The 21217-nt window shown below is 39.3% G+C and overlaps 1 protein-coding gene across 8 annotated transcripts; it reads right to left on the reverse strand.

The window, feature by feature from the left end:
* Positions 1-4489: 4489 nt before the first annotated feature.
* LOC129731003 (glucosamine-6-phosphate isomerase) lies at positions 4490-20988 on the reverse strand. 8 transcript variants are annotated; one of them, XR_008728955.1, is made up of 4 exons: positions 20735-20988; positions 6310-7081; positions 4989-5126; positions 4490-4717 (listed from the first exon to the last, which is right to left on the reverse strand). XR_008728955.1 is itself a non-coding variant. In XM_055690702.1 (3 exons), the coding sequence occupies exons 2-3, from the start codon at positions 7075-7077 to the stop codon at positions 4676-4678; spliced, it is 810 nt and encodes a 269-aa protein (XP_055546677.1). In that variant the 5' UTR covers positions 7078-7081; positions 20735-20988; the 3' UTR covers positions 4490-4675. The 8 variants fall into 8 exon arrangements, 2 of the variants coding, with proteins under 2 accessions (XP_055546677.1, XP_055546676.1); XR_008728949.1 differs by lacking the exon at positions 4989-5126 and adding an exon at positions 5663-5883; XR_008728952.1 differs by lacking the exons at positions 4989-5126; positions 20735-20988 and adding exons at positions 5663-5883; positions 20609-20696.
* Between the last annotated feature and the right edge of the window lie 229 nt (positions 20989-21217).

Genomic DNA, 21217 nt, shown 5'->3' on the forward strand with positions numbered 1-21217 from the left:
CAAGGTGGCGAAAAAGTTTTCAAAGTCAAATTCCCCGAGTTTCCCTGATATTCCCTGAAATGTAACATTACCTTCCCTGATATTTATCAGCATTCAGCACAAACAAGTGCAATGTAGATGAACGCAACCCTAATACCCCAGTGAAAAAAGTATTCAATCGGATATGAAACCGAACCGTCGATATTTCTAAATAACCTTTTATGCTGCAAAAATCAGATTTTCCGCTGAAGAATCGTTCAAAAAAGAATCGCGTCTCGGATAAAATTGTTTCCCTGAATATTTTTCAGTTTTCTCTGATATTCCCTGATTTCCCTGATTTAAAAATGGATTCGCTACCCTGAATAGAAAACTAATCTTTTGTAGGAAGAACCTGCATGATGGAGAAATTAACGATCTAGGATATCAGTGACCTGACCTGACGATAATAGGTAAAGCCTGACTATAACAGAGTTGATAACCTATGTAATTAATCATAAAATACTTTGCGACCAATATTGTCAATATTCTGCACGATGATGAGATCTCCAATTTTCAACCATAAATTATATGGTGGTTTTCCTGGAAGAAAATTTAAGAAACTACAATGGACAATCTAATGATTGCAAAGAATTTCTCTCTGAACAATGAAACTCAAATTGTCGATATTGCCTAGGTGTGTTCTGTATTCCGCACTTTATATAGAATTTTTTTGTTTATATTTTGCAGATTTTCCCTCCGTACAAAATTTAAGACAAGCGCAACACAAAAAAATGAGCACAAATCTGGTTGATGTAATACTTACTCTTCAAGAATATTCACACTTTATTGAAGCGGGGGCGAATGTAGCGGCATCCCCGTTTAACCCACATTCTATAGGGTTCCGTCACGAATCTTGTGATATAGGGAACAGTGATAGTGGAACAAATACCATTGTTAATCTTATTAAGCCGATATTCACGAAGAATGCACGGATTAAACACCAACTTTTCACGACATCATTGATCAAATAAACAAAATACGCTTACATGCTCTTATGGAATCGTCCAGCAAATAATATTTAGTAAACTTAGCTAAATTTATCCTGAATTTTGTAAAACAAACCATTCTCACAACACTTTCATATTCATCTCAAAACTTAAATCACTGCTCAATTAGGCTTCGTGTGTGTTTGTGTTTTTACAATTCATCTCCCACTGACCGGCAGTGCTTTTATGGAAAAAACCTATCTGCATCTATTTCTATTAAAAGCTGATTTTTTTTACTGATTTTTTAATATTTTACATAATACAAAGATGCAAATATTTTTAGCCCTGGAGATGAAAGGTGACAGCTCTAGTGTTCATCCAACGACCCATTTCAAGAATGCCTGGCAATACACGTACATTCCGAGATCGTTTTCATAAACACTAAGCCCCGCATGAATACGTTGTTATATCTATTGGACATAACATTGTATTCACACTTCCAGACTAATTAACATTAGTGGCTCGTATTTAATATTACTTGATAATACAGTTACAGTTCAGAACGATCTTACCAACGTCTTCTTAAAGAAATTCTTCGCTATTAGTGTACAGATTCGAATCTGCTCACGTTTTCCATGGCAGCTAATTCATTTACCCGCCACCGAACGGCGGTGGCGCTGCGAGCGTATTAAATTTTACTTCTTGGTCGATGAGTTTTGTGGTTGGTTCAAGTGCTCCTCAAAAACAAAACACTTCGAAAATATAGCGATACCTATCCTGCCCAGAGCGGTCCGTTGATGCTCTTCTTCACTTTTCTAGGTATCAGAGGAACCGGAACTTCGCGATTCCACCTATTACTTCATTTGTATTCCGCGAGAAACCGCCTTTATTACTAAAATTTCACGTTGAGGCAGAACGCGCACAACACTCAGTTGGCCTTGTTGCCAGTCTCACTGCTCAATTAGGCGTCGTACACAAATTACGTAACGCATGAAGGGAGGGGGGGGGTTGAATCTGCATTACCTATTGTTACATAGGGGGGAGGGGGGGTAGTTGAGACAGTCACGCAACTGTAATGTTTGCTAAAAATCGCAAATTCGGAGGGGGGGTAGGGGCAAGTTGTCCAGGGTTACGTTATTTTAGGGGGTGGAGAGTAATTTCGAACGTTACTTATCGTTACATAGGGGGGAGGGGGTCTGAAATCTAGGTTTTTAGCGTTACGTAATTTGTGTACGACGCCTTATTCATCTCACGACGCCCCCATATTTATCACACTGTTAATTCTGAATTAATCGCATTTTCATGAATGAACGTAGACGCAAACCGTTGTAGTAGGGGGTGACCTAGATATGCGCTGTAGTGATTCACGTGCTAAATTGGTAACCTAGGTAACCACTGCAGTGTTGTCGATTTATGTCAATCATGTCGGAATAATTCAACATTTTCAATATGATTTTTCGTATTTACAGAAACTGTTTTGGCAACTTTTAATTTTCTTCAACACAGTGTGAGCAGATGAAAATCAATACAGTGGGAATCTAGGTTTGTAAAAATTCATCTCATATATTTCTGGTAATTAATAATTTTTGGAAATTTGAGGTGAACATTTTAAAGATTAAAGTATTCCTATTGTAGTGAGTAATTTTGTTTAGTGATTAAAATAAAAAGTAATCCGCTAATGACGAAAAATACTCTGGTTGGCTGCTGCGTGGATTTTGCTTTCTGAGGTAAGTGATTGAAATTAATGAGTTTTCGAGTGCAGATGCCCGAATCAAATTTAGAGCTTTTAAGTGACTTTTTGAGAATTCTACTTTATGAGAAATCTACAGTGAACTAAGAAGAATCTATTCCATGGATTAGTAGATTGGTTTAGTTAGAAATTATGAGTTTTGTAGATTGGCAAGATCCCCCACCCTCCTCCTCGTCACATTTCGTCACAAAACTGCAACCACCCCTCCCCCCTCGAATGCTACGTCATTTATGAATATTCGCAAAAAAATATTTTCATATACTATTGCTTGGGATGCACCTACTGTGAAAATTTCACCAAATTCGATGCAATATTTTTGAAGATATGCCTATTTTTTACAAATTTTGACCTAAATTTCGAATGACATTAGCAGCATGAAAACTTACTCAGAATCAATAAAAATTAGAGAATCAAGTTCTCGAGTGAAAATCTTGGGGTTTTTATAATTCAATCGAAAAAAAAAAGACATTGCGATTTATATTGATCCGTTTCGAACTCTGACCCATATACATCTTCTACCATATCACCGAAATGTCTTGACCGATATTCACCAAACTTGACAAATATATTCCTTACATATTTGAAGTGTTTAAGAGTATGAGAAATGGGAGGGCATAAATTCCGAACAAGTCTATGTATGTTTTCCGCTTTTCATACAAAAAAACACGACTCATTAAAATTTGAGTGTAATACAGTCGCAAATGATGTTAAGCAAATTGTTTTGATCATAACAGATAGAACAAATTCTAAAAGTATTGAAAAAAGGACGAAAATAATTTTGTCCGCTTGCTTGTATGAAAATGTCCCATAGTGCAGCGTTCAGTACAGGCTGGAAGATGTAAGGGGTTGTGTCAAGGGAGGAATCATTGAGCATATCTTACAAATTTTCATTGCACGAATTCAATTCTATCAATTCAGAAACGGAACGGATTAGAATTCTAAGGTTAACCGCACTAAACAAATCGTGAAATCCTAGTTCACTCTAGATAGAGGCTAGCCCAACATAGTACATATAGCCAAATAAGATTCTAAGATCTTTGTCCAATAGAACGAGATGAAACTATAATTCTGAATGCTTACAGACTGAAAGTTACTAGAACACCATTGACTTAAAATATCGCTGAAGCTTGACGCAGTCCACAGTGTTGCTCACAACCTAAAATAGTGTGAAATTATCGGTGTACAATCTAAGACACCCATCGGGAAGAAATAAAAAAATATCAATGGTAAATAACATAAACAGTAACGGTCCAAAATAAGTACCTTGCGGTACTCCAGAGACATTTGTAAACTGTGCTGTAAACTGAATCCCCTGAATTTCTTAAGCAAGTCGATAAGAATTCAACTAATGTAAAAAGCATGTTGATCAGAAGTGATGTATTAGCTGCAGGATACATTCATTGCTGAAGAGGTAAATCAAACAGCAGGCATAATGAATGAATGAGGACGGCGGCGTAAATATCCAACATTGTCAAAAATGTCCTAAAATGTCGAAAATATCAAAAATATAAACCAATCATAAATGGCATGGAATATCATAACAATAAAAATTTCAATAACGTTGTTCAAAACATTAAAAATATTGTGAAAATTGTGAAGAAAAATATTTGTTGAAAATGTACAAAATATCAACTGTTAAAACAATGCTGAAATCTTCTCCAAAATCTTCACTGAAGCAACTTCAAACAAAAGCTATGAAAATCAAAACCCATCTGATCTTTGCAAAAGCTATTCTTCTCAACGCTACTCCCAAAACCGGACTTCTTTTCGTTCCTTTCCCATACACACAGACACAGCAGGTGAAAAATTGGTTACACTATTATTGAAATGAAGTGGAAAACTGGCAAACAAATGACTTACTTAAACTACACTTTGGATTCGAGCGCTTTTTCATTTTTGTTTTTTTTTTTTTTATTTGTTTCGATCACTCTCCGGCAGGAAGTAACATGATACATATTTCCGTTTCGTTCCGGCCGCCGCTTCACGTCCCTTCGATCAGCTTCGAATGAACATCGTACAGGCTCTGTGGGCGAGAAAAAGGGTCGTTCCGGTCGCGGCAGGAAACAAATTAATTAGTATCCCATAGGTGAGATTTACTAGCATATACATAGTGAAAGGGGGAGAGAAATGGGGGAACCGAATAACGGACCGCCGGTCGGACGCTTTTTCCTGCTTCCCTTCCCCATTTGGTGGATCCAAAAACGCGGACGTCATCCATCTGCCACCGGGGGTAATTGTGGCCTTCGATTGGATCTTAATTTGGTGAACGTAGGAAGGTGATAAAGATCAATTACTTGCTGGGGTTGTTGCTGCTGGTTGTTGATGGTGTTGTTGCTGTAGTCACCGTTGCTTACTTCCGCTGCTGTACATCAATTGGGCTGAGTTGCCCCACTTATGTCGTCCCCATTGGCAGTGGCCAAAATGTAGCAATCCTGTTTTTCATACAAACAGAGCATTTCCAATAGCCGTAGAGGAAATGGAAAATGTAAAATGTGCTTTGTTGTCTCGGATATAGTAATAGATAGATTTTTGTTAGGGTGGTGCGAGAAAAATCAAAGCTACGTAAAGAGAAACTTCTATTTTCACCACCCCATCAGACATACATGGAATTTTATTAGACCCCGTTTCCTGCCCCACACGAGATTGCGTCATGTTAGGGACAAACATATTCTAAATTAAGTGCGGCAATGGATGAATGGCTACCGGTTGACCTTTCATTAAATTCATTAAATTAAATTAAATTAAATTTAATCTTTCATTAAACATATCAGTCACAAAACCCAAGATAGATGTTACAAGTGTACGAAAGATGACGAGAGACTATTTCGACTATTGGACAGTTGTTCGCATTGTCTGAATGCTGGTTGTTCAGGATTACCGATGATTTACTCCGAACATCCTTTTTCCGGTTGGTCCGTTTTCGGTTGACAAATTTATTCAGTTTCGTAATTGAAGAAGCCATTTTTACCATTTGATGATGTTTGGTCTTGCGGGAATGGACTTTGCTGTTGGGTGATGGTGCAATCGGGTCACTTCGAATCAAAGAGTAGTTTTTGATTGGTCAAATGCCACGATAGTAGAGGTTTGCAAGCAGGCTAAAACTTCCAAACTACAGAGTTAGAATTATTTGAACATTCGTACATCTTTTGCGTCGTCTTCGATCAGTTTATGATGAATTTGGCTCAGAGCCTGAATGTTCACGGCGTCAACACCACGCAAACCATGAAGCAGCCCGGTGCCATCATGAAATTAAAAAAAGTGGGTGGAAGCTTGGCGTTAGCAAAAAAGTGCCAATTATTTGGTTCAGTAAACCATCACCAGAGGCGTAGAACTGCCATCCACTATCACGAAAGTGATATTCGTGTCATATTACTGATGCCATCACCAGGATGACCACGCCATAATAAAAATATTGGTTTATTTCCGGTTGCTTCCAACCTGATCACAATATAATTTGGTTGAATAAACATCGCATGAAAATCTGTTAACAGCAATAGAAGCGCAATAAACCATCACCAGAGTATATATTTATACAACAGAGTAGAAGAGAGCAGGAAACCATCACCAAACAGCAAATTAAACTAGCAAAAATGTTCTTAGAACAATAGAACTCACCTTGAAATACTTGACCGTCTTAACGCGCAGCTCCAGCGTGGCGTCCTCGTCGCAAATCATAATCGTGTGCGGGTGCTGCTGGAAGGCACTTACGGTCCACATATGATTAACACCTTCCTCAATGGCCTTGTACAGTGCAAACGCCTTGTGCGCGCCGATAATCAAAATCATCACCTCCCGGGAGTCCATCACCGTCCCAACACCGACGGTGAGTGCCTGTTTCGGCACCTTGTTGATGTCATTGCCGAAAAATCTCGCATTTGCTTCCAGTGTATCCTGGGCGAGTGTTTTCACGCGGGTTCTCGAAACCAACGACGATCCGGGCTCGTTAAAGGCAATATGGCCGTCCGGTCCGATTCCTCCTATAAAAAGCTCAATTCCGCCGGCAGCTTTGATTTTGTCCTCGAAGGCATTACACTCCGCCACCAGATCCGGCGCGTTACCGTTCAGTATGTGCACGTTAACCGGGTCGATGTCGATGTGTTTGAAAAAGTTGTGCCACATAAAATAGTGGTAGCTTTCCGGGTGTTCCCGGGGCAGGTTGACATACTCATCCATGTTGAAGGTTTTCACGTACTTGAATGATATCTTGCCGGCATTGTGGAACTTAATCAGATTCTTGTACAGCCCCAGCGGGGTCGATCCAGTCGGTAGACCAAGCGTGAAATATCGGTCCGGTCCCGGTTTGAAGTCATTGATTCGCTTCATCACATACTTGGCGGACCATTCGCCGACATAATCGGCCGTGTCGAGAATAATGAGACGCATTGTTCTGAAATGGATGAAATAGAAATTTCATTGTTTTTTCGGTGGATGGCCTGGAATTCGAATTAATGACGACCGTCAATATTTGAACAAAACATTCCGGTACCTAAACTGCTTTTTAATAGCATGCTCAGGCGCGGTTGATCGATATTGGAAGCATGTCAATAATCCATTTCACCCTTCCGAAAACTAATCATACAAATGATTAGGTTAGTGATAGCATTGAACACGCAGTTTAGCTGATTGACATCTGGTTGAAACAAACTAGCCTTCATCGGACAGCCGGTTAACCGATTTGGTTAACCAACCAGGTTGGTAGCAGGACATGGAATCGATAGTTGATTACTTCGAACTGTAATTACCTAAATGAAACAGAAGCTTCAACAGAAATTTATTTCAATTTACGAAAGTGGAGCTTGTTTGAATGAAAGTAAACATAGCGTGAGGGCAAAACTAATCCATTTAGTTGGGGCGTAAGGGAACGCAGTTAATATTTAATATCTAATATTAAAAAAGACAATACAAAATTTGTAATTCAATGAAATGACAGTCTATTGAATTCACAGAGCGCTGTTGAATTGGTAAATCACTAGTTTTTTTTGTTCGACCCATTTATAATTCTCTATTCCGAAAATAATATACAGTTTCACAGATCTAAAGAGTTTGAACTTTTATTCATAAAGGTCCCAAGGTGACCATCACCTGTACCGAGAACTTCCTCGTGGTGCTAACTGGGATACGAGTAACCTTAGTGAAAATCTAGTGCCAACTCCGGTGGGCAGTTTTGCATACGTGTCTATTTTTCGCATTGGGCAACTTATAACAGCATCTGATTCGGAATGGATTATTATTAATTCATCTGAGTTATCGTCTTAATGAAAAAAACATTAAATAATTTAAAATCAACAGATATTAGAATGTCTAACTTATAGCAATTGCTGTTTGTAAATATTCGAGGTACATCCAAAATCGAACAGTTGACTAGTGTTATTGAAGCTACGGGTTACTCTAGAGCAGTAGTTTCCAACCGGAGGTCCGCGAGACTTACCTAGGGGGCCGCGAAGCTCTTGGCAAATTTAACAGGTAATTAATTTTTTTTCTAGATACCTCTGTGAAGACGGATTTTCAATTCTTTTGCGTATTAGGACTAAAACGTAAAACAAATTAGACTTACAGAACGATATGAGACTGAACAACGAAGCCTCGTATAGCAAAACTTGTATCTGAAATTCTACTGGGGGACCGCGAAGCTCTTTTAGCTTCGCATAGGGGGCCGCGGAGCCAAAAAGGTTGGGAACCACTGCTCTAGAGATTGTAATCATGTGAAGGAAGATTCGGCCCATCTGTCCAAGGAAATCTACGGAGTGCGAAGCGAACAAAACGCTTTTGCAGCCTCTGAATCCTATCAATCCAGGTTGTCTGTTATGGCGCCCACACTACAGCTGACGATACCGTACTCGATCTTACTAACACCGAATATAACGGTTTCTGGCAATAAGCAATAGTGAATCTATAGACACCTTCATAAGAAATCGATGCGGCCCAAAAGTCAATTTATTACCAAGTATTACCCTAATTTCATTGACACGAGCTAGAGGTGTACGCCCGATTGTAAAAGTAGCTTTGACGGGATTACTACATCGATGAAATGAAATTACGGCATATCTCTGGACACTGACACTCTACTACGAACGACAATGGCCTGAGGCTTGTTAATTTCGCTGCAGCTAGGGGGATGGCTATCTGTAGCACTTATTTTGCACGCCGGAACATACGTAAGCACACCTGGATGCACCCGAATGGAGAGCTTTGCTCTCAAATTGACCACGTTCTGATTGATGGACGGCACTTTACAGACGTTGCAGACGTGAGGTCGTTCAGAGGACCGAACGTTGACTCGGATCACTATCTCGTAGTAGCCAAAATCCAAGGCAACGAGGAGGATGCAGTTGAACATCCAGCGGCTATCGACTGAAGGAATGGCAGCAGAGTACTCGCAGAAGGTTGATGAACGGATTGAGGAAAAAGTTGAAGGGAACCTGAATGAACAGTGGAGGCACATCCACAGTTCGATCAGCACTACAGCGCGAGAAGTGTTGGGTACAACTGCGGCAGCTGCGCCCAATGAGTGGTTTGACGCTGAGTACCAGCGAGTGACGGAGGAGAAGAACCGCGCCAGGGGTCACATGTTGGCCACGGCTGTGACTCGTAACAGCATGCGTAGATATCGAGATGCTAGAGCCGCTGAAAAGAGACCCCAACGCCGGAAGAAACGACAGCATTGGGAGCGTATTCTCGCGGAGGCGGAAGGTTGCTTCTTCAGGCACGATGCGAGGAGCTTCTACAAGAAGGTCAACGGAATCAGGAATCGAAACGTGTCAGCCCCTGTCATGTGCAACGATAGGAAGGGGAACCTGATAACCGATAAAACAGAGGTGGCCAGACGTTGGAAGGAACACATCAGTGTGCTGTTGAACGGTGAGGGAAACAGTGGAGTCGAAAGGAGCGGGATGACTATTGAGAATGATAGTCAAGCTGTGGATCCACCATCCATGTTCGAGGTGAAGAAAGCAGTGAAAGAGCTGAGAAACTGCAAGGCAGCCGGGAAGGACGGCATTCCCGCCGAACTCTTCAAAGTCGGGAGCGAACAGCTGTCTCGTGCCATCCATCGGATTATGCTGAGAGTGTGGTCTGATGAAGAATTGCCCTCGGACTGGTTGGAGGGTCTCATATGCCCGATCTACAAAAAAGGTCATCGCCTGGACTGTAGCAATTATCGGGGCATAACTCTTCTCAATACCGTGTACAAAATTCTCTCCCGCATCCTGTTCCACAGACTGAGGCAGTTTCTGGGGACTTTTGTTGGCGAGTACCAATGCGGTTTTCGAGGGGGACGCTCCACGACGGACCAAATGTTTATCTTGCGACGAATTCTCAATAAATTTTGAGAATTCAACTTGCAGACGCACCATCTGTTCATAGACTTCAGGGCAGCGTACAATTCAGTTAAGAGAAATGAGTTATGGCAGATTATGCTCGAACATGGCTTCCCAACAAGGCTGATTAGGCTGATATGTGCCACCCTTGAAGGTTCTACATCAAGCGTCAGGATAGCCGGTGAGATATCGGACTCTTTCGTGACGTTAGATGGTTTGAAGCAGGGTGACGGGTTGTCGAACTTATTGTTCAACATCGCATTGGAAGGTGCTACACGGCGGGCTGGTGTGCAGAGAAGCGGCACCATCATTACGAAGTCGCACATGCTTCTCGGTTTTGCGGACGATATCGACATAATTGGTATCAACAGCTCTACGTGTGGAAGAAGCCTTCGGACCTCTCAGGAGGGAAGCTACGAGATTAGGGCTTGTCATAAATTCTGCCAAAACGAAATACATGGTGGCTGGCAGAGTGCATGGTAGTCCGTCGGAGGTTGGTGCTGCGGTGGTGCTAGAAGGGGAAACATTTGAAGTAGTCGACGAATTTATTTACCTGGGAACATTAGTGACATGTGACAACGAGGTTAGCCGTGAGATAAAGAGGCGGATAGCAGCCGCAAACAGGGCCTTTTACGGATTACGTAACCAGCTAAGGTCCCGCAGTCTGCAAATCCGTACTAAACTTGCACTCTATAACACACTGATTCTTTCGGTGGCTCTCTACGGCCATGAATCATGGACGCTGAAAGAGGCTGATCGGCGAGCTCTTGGTGTTTTTGAACGTAAATTCTTGTATTCACCCCTTGGTGGCAAATTGGAGAAAGGTGTTTGGAGCAGACGCATTAACCATGAAGTGTACCAGGCATACAAATCGGCGGATATAGTCAAGCGGATAAAACACGGCAGGCTTCAGTGGGCTGGGCATGTAACGAGAATGCCGGATGAGCGTCAAGCGAAGGCTATATTTAGCAGGAATCCCGATAGAGGTCGTCGACTTCGGGGTAGACCCCGCACTCGTTGGATGTGTGCTGTCGACGAGGATGCACGCGGTGTTAGGGGCGATTGGAGGATAGCAGCCCAAGACCGAGAGACATAGCGAAGTATTCTGGATTCGGCACTGGATCGATAATCGGTCTGTCGCCTTAAAAGTAAAGTAAGTAAAGTAAGTATCTGTAAATAAAGTAAAGTAAAGTAAGTAAAGTAAGTATCCCAGAATCCAGCGTAGCATCTGTCACTGAGAACATCCGCTCGTCTGATGTTGAAAAATTTGATCATTTTTTATCACGCAGCAAAATATCTATTCATAACTATGTACGGAGAATTTGGGTTCCGTTAGTTACGTCATATTAAAATTAATCAGGGATTTCAATTATTTATTTTGTATGCATATGTATGATACGTATGATTCATATAAACTGCTGAAAATTTCTATTTTGTTAATTTATCCTACTAGCACAACACGGAGAATGGTGAAAAATGCATGTCTGGTAGAGTTTGAATTAAGCGACGAGTTTTATGTGCACATCGTAGCAATCAGGAGACTCAACCGTGATGAAGTGTATAGTTCGAAACTGTTACCAAACGACTTTTTTTTGATACCCGAGTAATAATTACGTAGGAGGTCTGCCGAAAAGAGTTTATTTGCAAACATTGCTTTCACATTTAAACAACAAAAATACTTGTAAAAATATCGGAAAACTTTCAAAACTCGTAGCTTACCAAAGGACAGAAATATTATGTTTCAGAAAATATTTATTGTATATTTATTTCGACAAGCAAATGTAGACTGCATAAATATTTCATTAAAGTTATTATTTCTAGTGTTTACAATGTTCTTGTTACGATACGATATTTCTAGTGTATTTCAGACAGTTTTTAATTTGTTTTTTTTTTTTTTGATATTGTTATGCCAATGGTTTTACAATGTAGATTATACTGACACATCATTCGATTTATGGGACCATTTTTTGCATAATTAGTTCTGCAATGTTTTTTTGAAAAAAAGTTTTCTCGTTCTAAGATGCCGTGAAGGTGTATTAAAGCTAAGTTGTGATAGTAATGCAGATGAGTCTATACGATTTGAATTAATGTCATTGAAGAAGAATAGCATTGCAAATTCGCGGCGTTGTTTAAGTGTTTGCAGATTAATAAGCTTGCAACGTGCTTCATACGATGGCAGAGGACATGCAGTCCAATTCAAGTTGCGAAGCGCGTAAAGAAGGAATTGTTTTTGGACTGATCCATATGAGATTACAATATTCTACAATAGGTCTAACATATGTATATTGTTTGATAGTGTACGGGTCTTGAAAATTGTGGCTGAATCGCTTAGCAAAGCCCAGCATACTATTTGCTTTACTTGTGATGGAGTTATAGTTTCATAATTAGTATTTTTCGAATAAGTCCACGGTCAAGAAAAATGCAATCATTCTTCTATAGAAATCAATGATACCGTTACTGATGCAAATTTGTGCTGCGTCGTATCCGTTTCTCCCTCCCAGACCAAGACTATGCTAAAACACCTAGGCTAGAAAAGTTAATGATTAAATTCTCATAATGCACGAAAATCGAATTACCCGTACCCGACCAGTTGAGAATTTTTCAAACCCGTACCCGACCCGAACCCGAAGCCTTGGTTTTTAAATTACCCGTACCCGACCCGAACGCGAAAAATATTTTTTGGCGTTACCCGAAACCCGACCCGAACCCGTCGGGTACGGGTCGGGTACGGGTATCGGGTAAAAATACCCGTACCCGACCATCTCTAGTACCAAGCGTACCAACATGCGGATATCATCAAGCTAATAAAATACGGCAGGCTATAGTGGGCTGGCCACGCGGCACGAATGTCGAAGGAGCGAGCAGCGAAGATAATATTCAGCAGGGAACGTTGGATGTGTGGTGTAGATAAGGACACGCGATCGGCGGGTGTTAGAGGCAATTGAAGAAGACTAGCCCATGATCGGGTGACGTGGAAACGTATTCCAGGTTCGGCATTTTCTCTCAATTTTGTTTTTGCTTTCATTTTAATGCTAAAAAATATATATGTGTGGCAGTTTACAAATATTGTTTCGAAAATTATATGATTGCAATATACGATTCAATGACCAAAAATAATGTAGCAACTGTTTCTTGAAGCACTTGTCATGAGCAAGACAATTCATTCAGGACATGGAGGTAAAATTGAGAAGCGAAAAACTAATTCCATAATGAGAATTGAAGCAAATTTGGCTCAAAAACTAGACTGATTTATGACCAGTTTTTTTCTACTAGTGATTTTTGAAAATTCTGTCAAAAGCAAAATTATTTTAGAAAAAAAAATTGGTTGAAATACCTTCCTTTTCTTGAATACTCATAAATAATACCTCGCTTTTATAATTTTGACCGCTCAACATTTGATCAGACTTTTGTCAGTTGAAATAATTTATATAGAGTATCAAACGTCTTCGTCAGTGGTTTTCTTCGGCAGGTTTTCTGCAGCAATCTTATGCAAAAACCTGCCGAAGAAAACCACTGACGAAGACGTTCGATACCCTAAATAAACATAAAAAGAATAATTCTAGAGCTCAGTAATGCATATTATCCAATATCATTAAATCTGTGTCCCATGAACTGACTTCTTTCTTCTTCTTCTCGCATGAACTGAATTGGCAGGTCTCTGCATTGTTTCCTATCACTATTCTATCTCTTCCACTTAACCTAATTTTGAAAGAATTTGTTTTTTTTTTTTGTAAGAATTTCGAGTAGGCTTTTCCTGCACTCACGCGCTCCAGGTCCATCCATGGGATTTGATTGTTTTACAAAATCTGTAACAGCAGATTAATTTACTTGTATTTTGATTCACTTAGGAGCGTGTTATGAGTAATGAGTTTGTCACACACAATGTTTTCATAAAATTATCAACTGTTCGCCAAACGCCAAATTCACTAAGATTATTTGAAAACTTCATAATTGTTAGAATTGAATTACTATACCATCAGTAAAATCACATAGGAAAACTTACTAGTAGATTATGTCAAGTGTATCTCATTTGGAATTTGGTTTGCACTAGTTTACTGCTATTTAAACCTCCCCTTTTTCATTTATTGTACGTAGTTTACGCAAATTTCACTAACAAAAACAAAACTGATTTTTGAGTTGTGGGACGATAATCTCAGGAAAAGCAGATGAACAATTTTTTTGGCTGACAACGATTGTGATATCGATTATCATATTTTCGAAATGATGATCTGTAGATATGATAAAAAACTTAAAATCTCCTACTGATACCCATTTAAAGCATTTCATCTCGCAACTGCAGATCAAGTAGCTAAAAATTCTTCCAATAATACATATCAATGATTATTTTTGATTCACTAAACATTTATCTGACACGACTTAAACAGCAGCGGCCCTCATAATAATTAAAAGCGCGTTCTGTAAAATCGCTCATTGTTTTAGGTGTGCTGCTTGTAGTTGGCACATAACAACAACAAAAGTATAAAGAACTATTTAGTAACCGCGATTTTTGAATAGCGATTTTTTTAGTTAGCCAACAATATATTTAAGAAATCACCTTTAGTAGGCTCACACAAATACAAATTTTTACGAAGACGATATAGACGACAAAGAACTGGTTTAATCAAACCGTCGACACCACAATAGCCAATAAATCATTCGAACGCAATGGCCAGGCGTTCCAAACGTTTGTTTTCAAATCAAATCCACACACTTTGCCTCACGGACTCTGTTGTTACCAGTGCCAACTTCAACCGTACAATACACAATGAAACAACTGTGCACCGTTTACTGCCCACAAGTTTGAAAATATCCAGTGGATTCCACTTATCAATGCAACTACTGTTCAATTACTGTTATCTCCGCAGTCGTTATCAAATTGGTTCAGACAATAGCGATACCCTAAAAATAGGCTTCTCAATTGTTTGTTGGGCGTGCGACCTAGATTATACTTAGATTGTATTACTCGGACAATATTTCCACAAATCGTACACCAAAATCGTAAATCTAAGCTGCGCGAAAAAATGACCAAACAACTCATCAATTTTACGACTCTGACAACGAAACCGTGGCTCGCGCGTCTCGCGCTAAGCACACAGCAGGTATCAGTGTGCGAAAAAATGTGGGTCAATGCCGCCTACAATATCGCGAAGCGTAGCAAACCTTATAGCCAGTGCCTCTGTTTATTTCGATAGCTTTTTGTATCGATCACGATACCAGTTACTACTAGTCAGGTACGATGTTGTTACTTTTTTATATTTTTTGTCCTAGGAATTTATTGTCCTAGGGTTTGTTGAAGCAGTTTATAATTTCGAATATCTCCACCAATCGAACATACAATTAAGTTCACACAAAATTCAGCACTGCATACTTACGTAGGTGTGAATCGGAAAGTTTAAACCTCACTAACAAACTGTACAAACTGCAAGATAGGTAGTAAAGTGTTATAGCTTAACGTGGACACGAAACCTGAACTGGCGGACACTTCCTCACACACTGAACCCTCGAAGCAAGCAGTTGCAAGCTTTATGCCAACATGCGCGGGGTGCTATCCTACATGCGGGTACACAAAAACGACTGCCAAAAACATGCATCGTACATGCGAACTTTTGCCGGTGTTCGTTATCGATGAGAGATGACCAAGTGACCAATCCTCATCTGGCGACGGTATCAAGCAAGACTCCGCAGATAGGCCAGAGTAAAGCGAAAGGTTTGAGAAGAGGGAAACAAAATTTTACAACCCCGCTGCTAGATTTGCTTGGAAGAATATCAACCAAATAAAGTTACTGGAAAAGGCATTGAACTCACCAAAAAGATTTCATTATCAGTATTTGTGTGACGATAGGAAAACAACCTACAGAAGAAAGTGCGTTATCGCTGCATCGCCAGTCATGATGCATTTTGTTATCATCAAAAGGAATGTGGAAAGGCTTTCTTTTGAAGATGTTCTGTAGATTCGGTTGACTCATCATCCTGAAACTTAACGATTCTGTTATAAACTTTAGGAAACTTTACCGATATTTTTCACAATTAAATCAAGAAATAGAAAAAATTACAAAAATTACGTATTAAAGTGCCACAAACTACCAAAGTTTACCAGCTGTTTCCACTTGAATTAAATGTAACTAATCATAAATTCTTATACTCACCAGAAAATGGAACACCACTTTCTTGATTGTTTCAAATATCGAGCATCGGTATTAGACCCGCGATCAAGATCCATCATCATCTATTATTGCCAGGCCAGGCACGACTTTCCAAAGTCCGATTGAGCTGAAATGTTGCATGTGGATTTCTTCGCTTCTCTCTCTCTCTCTCTCTCTCTCTTTCTGAGTATCTCTACTTTACCCTATTATCGTCCAGGGAGTTAATGAAAAACCGTCATGCAAGAATTCAACGATCGTGAACATCATTTACCCCCCTGACGATTATAGAACCGATACCCTTTATGAAATTTTTTACGTATTAAGGGGTTATATACCTTTTTAGTTTCTAAAAAAACGATTTTTTATTGCATTATCTTGAAGTACAACATCTTGGGAACATTCTCACAAATTATTATGACGATCTGAGCAGCAACGAGAAAGTTAGAGCGATTTGCAGCGCGCCTCGCCACGGCCGCATAAGCTAAACTTGAAACTTTACCCCATCATCAGGCTTTGTTTTGCTCATCTTCATCTTGAAGAGAAAACAGTTTTCTTCCCTCTTAACAACTGCGAGCTTACATTCAATGTGCATCACACCATCTGCTGTAGAGAGAGCGCAGAGTAATAGTTTCTCTGACGAGAAAACGCTCCTAATTTTACAGAGCAAAAATCCAGTGAAACTCTTGTAAAATTGCGTTACCATTCTCATCGCTCTGGGGTGCGGCAAAAACAGTATAAAATCGAAATTTCTGCAGAATAAGCACCCATGGTGAGTTGTGAATCTTCCTATAATATTAAATTCGAAAACGGTTAGGATGTGGTTTCAATGTGAACCTAAATGTTTTGATATTTGGCCAACTTCTCTTCTAGTGAAGGAGAAGCTAACGAAAACTACTCCATCTTAAACTGAGAGAGCAAATAAATGTTTATCCCTAACACGTGATGATAAAGAGTGAAAAGAAACTCTGCGACTGAAATACTCTACGCCTAAATGGGGATAATTACTCACTTTGTGTGAGAGAAAGTCTAGTTCTCCAAGGGGTTTGGCAGGTAGAAAAGGAAATTTGGGCAAAAATCAAGAGAACGGAAGAAGCCTGCCCATCATACAATAGAGTTGTGGCGCAATTTTAAGATCCCGTAAAGCTATAACAACCAGATATCAGAGCTCAACCACCAAGTCCAGGGAGTTTTCTGCAAAATCTATCAAGTCAAGCTGAAAATATTGTGATTTTAGTGATTATGACGGTTTTTATAAAAAACCTTCCTAGGGCCTGATGTTCACGGTCCATACAATTTTTTAAAAATTTATCTGAGCAGTTGTCCACGGAGAGGGAGGGGGGGGGGTTCAAAATCGTTAAAAATCTGTCCACGTGGTATGTGGATGGCCTCTTATACATGAAATTAAAGCTCTCGAGTTGCTCTACAAAACGCTATATGCATTCAGAACTTTTTTCCAGCGATGTTGAGAAGAGTGAGAAGACTTAAAAAGTTGACAATTTTTTAAAGAAAAATGCATTTTTTCGTCATGTTATCTCTTTGCCATATATTGTGACCATGCGTTTTGTAGTACTATTAGTGTAGAATAATAACACTTTTTTTTAAAAAAGTCCATCAAGTCTAGCAAGAGTTATTGAACTTTTTGTGATTGGGACGTTTTTGAACATATCATGCCGTTTTACCCCGCTTAACCCCAATGAAAAAACTTAAAATTTTGCACAACTTCCTGCCTTGAATAGACAGTTTGACGCTGAAAGTTTCAGCCCAATCAGAGAACAACGTCCCGCATAAAGGTGGTTGCGTTTATCGTGAGCTAGCTTTTAAGCTTCAATGCTTCTTCGAAGATACTATTGTAGTAAGGGCTGGAAAATTGCATCGTTTTTGCATGAAAGTGAAAAATAGCCATCACAACGAAATATTTCGCTCTAGTGCAATGTTAATTTTTTTCCTCTGTTTTTTTAAGTGTTCTTAAAAAATGAAAACCAAGTCTTCCGTCAGGCTAGTGAAAGCGTATTCTTTTGATATTCACTTTTCAATTTTTCTAAAATCATTATGTGAACTGTTATGTTTTAAACTCCGTTTGTGTACTGGAGAGTAGCATTACGCGACTAGTGATGGACAAGAAAAATGCTGCCACGAAAGAAATTTTAGCGATGATAACGTCATTTTGGTTTTACCTATAGTTTGACCTGTAGATCGACAGTACCCTCATTATGACGAACCCCTCGATGCGCAGCCGCAGACTACTAACGTGTCAGGGAAGTGGTGAATACCATTTGTTTGGATTTTCAGAAGATTTTTTTGCGTGACCATGAACTATGCGCGTGAATTATTTCATCGGAGTAGTGTGTTTTAAAGGGCGCTGCGTTCATTGGAGGTGAAAATTGAAAAAGATTGGCTGTTATTTTCACAGAATTCCGGTGGTGAAAATGATTTTTATCAGCCTTGATAGTAGTATCCTGCCTATCCGTTTTTTAAGTTTAGATTTACATTTTTTGCGACTTCACTAAGCCGCCTTTAACTTTCAAAGCTTACACTCTCTCCCACTCACTCCTTCTCTTTCACTTTTCTCACTCACTCTCTCTCTCTCACACATTATCTCACTCTCTCACTCCCTCTCTCACACACTTTCTCACTCTCTCACACACTTTCTCACACTCTCACACACTTTCTCACTCTCTCACACACTTTCTCACTCTCTCACCTACTCTCTTACTCTCTCTCTTTCTCTCTATCTCTCCCTCTCTTTCACTCTCTCTTTCGTTCTCTCTCTCTCTCTTTTTCACTCTCTCTCTCCTTCATTCTTTTTCCTTCACTCTCTCTCTCTCTCCTCCATTCTCTCTCTTTCACTCTCTCTCTCTCTCCTTCATTCTTTCTCTTCCATTCTCTCTCTTCCACTCTCTCTCTTTCACTCTCTCTCCTTCTCTCTCTCTCTCTCTTTCTGTCTTTCTCTCTCTCTCTTTCTCTCCTTCATTCTCTCTCTTTCACTCTCTCTCACCCTCTCTCACTCACACTCTCTCTTTCTCTTTCTCTCTCTGTCACTTTCTCTCACTTACTTTTTCTCTCTGTCTCTTACTTTCTCTCAAAGTGTCTTTCTCACTCTGTCTCTCTAACTCTCTCTCTTTCTCTTACACATTCTTTCTTTTCTATTGCCTTTGTTCACTCTGCTATGAGCTAAAAATCACGCTTGCAATCTTAATTTAAGCGAGATTATTTCTCATCACGTGGGTGAGTTAGTAACAGTAGTATGCTGCTGCAGCAGTGTTGTTTACAAAATTTTATGTTGAGCCGTTCGTCGGATATTGAATCAGTTTGAGGTAAGGAACTTTTCCTTAAAGAATCACAGCGCATTACGGTCCTCAGAAATTTTCCCAGGAAAACCTCCTGCGAATATCAAGTGTCACTATATTTTAAGGAGTTAGCTAGACATCTCTGGAAAACAAGGTTCGAAAAAGGTGATTTTGCGAGAAATAATATTAGGAAAATCTAAAAAATGTCGATAGATCTGAAAATTCGCACAGTTTTTATAGGAATCACAAGGAACCCGAAAAATTGCATTGAAGCTGACATTTATAATTACCTATTTTTTTATTGCATTTTAAATTTTAGTAAATTTTATTCAATGTATTTTGTTTTCCGAAGATGCGAAAAATAAACGAAAACAGAAGATGTGATTGCAGAGTGTGACTTAGACTTAGAGATCTGGATCTGGTCTGGATGAGGAAAACTTTCTGCTGAATTTCTGCGCATACCTTTTTTCCCGGAAAAAATCTATGTAATGAATGTTATGAACATGGTAGGTACTTTCATAAATAAATCACTGTTACTATTGTTCCTCACTCGAAACATGAATTATTGGCATTTGTAATGATAAAAAAACCAATATTTTATATTTCCTCTCTTTTATGTACCAATTTAAATATGTATAGCTTCTAAAATTTCGAAAGGCTTGCCTCCTTCTTCCCTTAGTTCTGGTTACGCCTATGTCTGAATGTAATTCAATTATCTGCAATGTAGCACCCAATTCAGTTAAGTATAATCCCTTGACTCGAAAATCAATTCATTAGAAACGAGTGTATTCAAAAATATAGCGAATTCTGTTGAAGAGAATTATGAATCCTCGGGAATGTCCTAAATCCTTTATTAAAATTAGGTGATTTTAAGGACCATTGTTGCAGAATGTTACCGAAGAACTACCAAAGAACGTATTTGCTAGACAACTCACACAAAGAGATAACCAAATAGATGCCTGTTGCGATAATCAGATTCCAGTAACGATTTTCACTCTGCAAACCAAATAACAGTCATAATCTACAGGCAATAATCTACAAAACGTGAAGACACTGAAGAATAATCCTTGTTTGACTCTTAATATTTAACTAAACGCCTCTAAAACAGCAAAGAGCACAATTATACCAAAAAGGGTAATAGATAGCCCCTAGGCAAAGTGTAACTCACTTGATCGTTTAACAATGTTCTGTGTTTCGTTGCTTTCTTCACATTACTGATATAGGCTTTCTCTCTGAATGGCGTTCTTCTGCTATCAATATTCATTACTCTTGATAAGAAAAGTGTGTCACTTACCAGTTGTGTCGAGGTAACCCCTGTGACCTTGTCTGGCAGCGAACTTCGTAATTTTTACTCGTCTAAAAATTTGTAAAAACTATCTAGGGTAACTTAACTTCACTGTACAGTTAAAATAAATGAATTTGATATCCTATAATAAAAGGTGTCACACAATACAGAAACTACGACTAATGTTTATAAAAACGCCGCCACCAGTAGCGAAAACTACGGCTATAATAAGGTCGTCAGCCGCTCGAATGGATGTAATAGTAAAAGTAAATAAACAACAAAGACAACCGACCAGACGCCCAATGGGGTGTCAAAATACAAACTCATGTGTGCATGCATAAATTTGGGCTGGCTGATATTATTTAAAGTTCCTATGAAAATCATTTATCTGTTTAACTTTCTTATCTGTTAGAAATTTTCGACTGAAAATTTGTGAGATGAGCTTTTAACAAAAGAAAGCTCTCATCAAACGAGTCCCGAATTTAAGCATAC

Source organism: Wyeomyia smithii, chromosome 3, assembly GCF_029784165.1.
Source record: "Wyeomyia smithii strain HCP4-BCI-WySm-NY-G18 chromosome 3, ASM2978416v1, whole genome shotgun sequence".
Lineage (NCBI taxonomy): Eukaryota > Metazoa > Arthropoda > Insecta > Diptera > Culicidae > Wyeomyia > Wyeomyia smithii.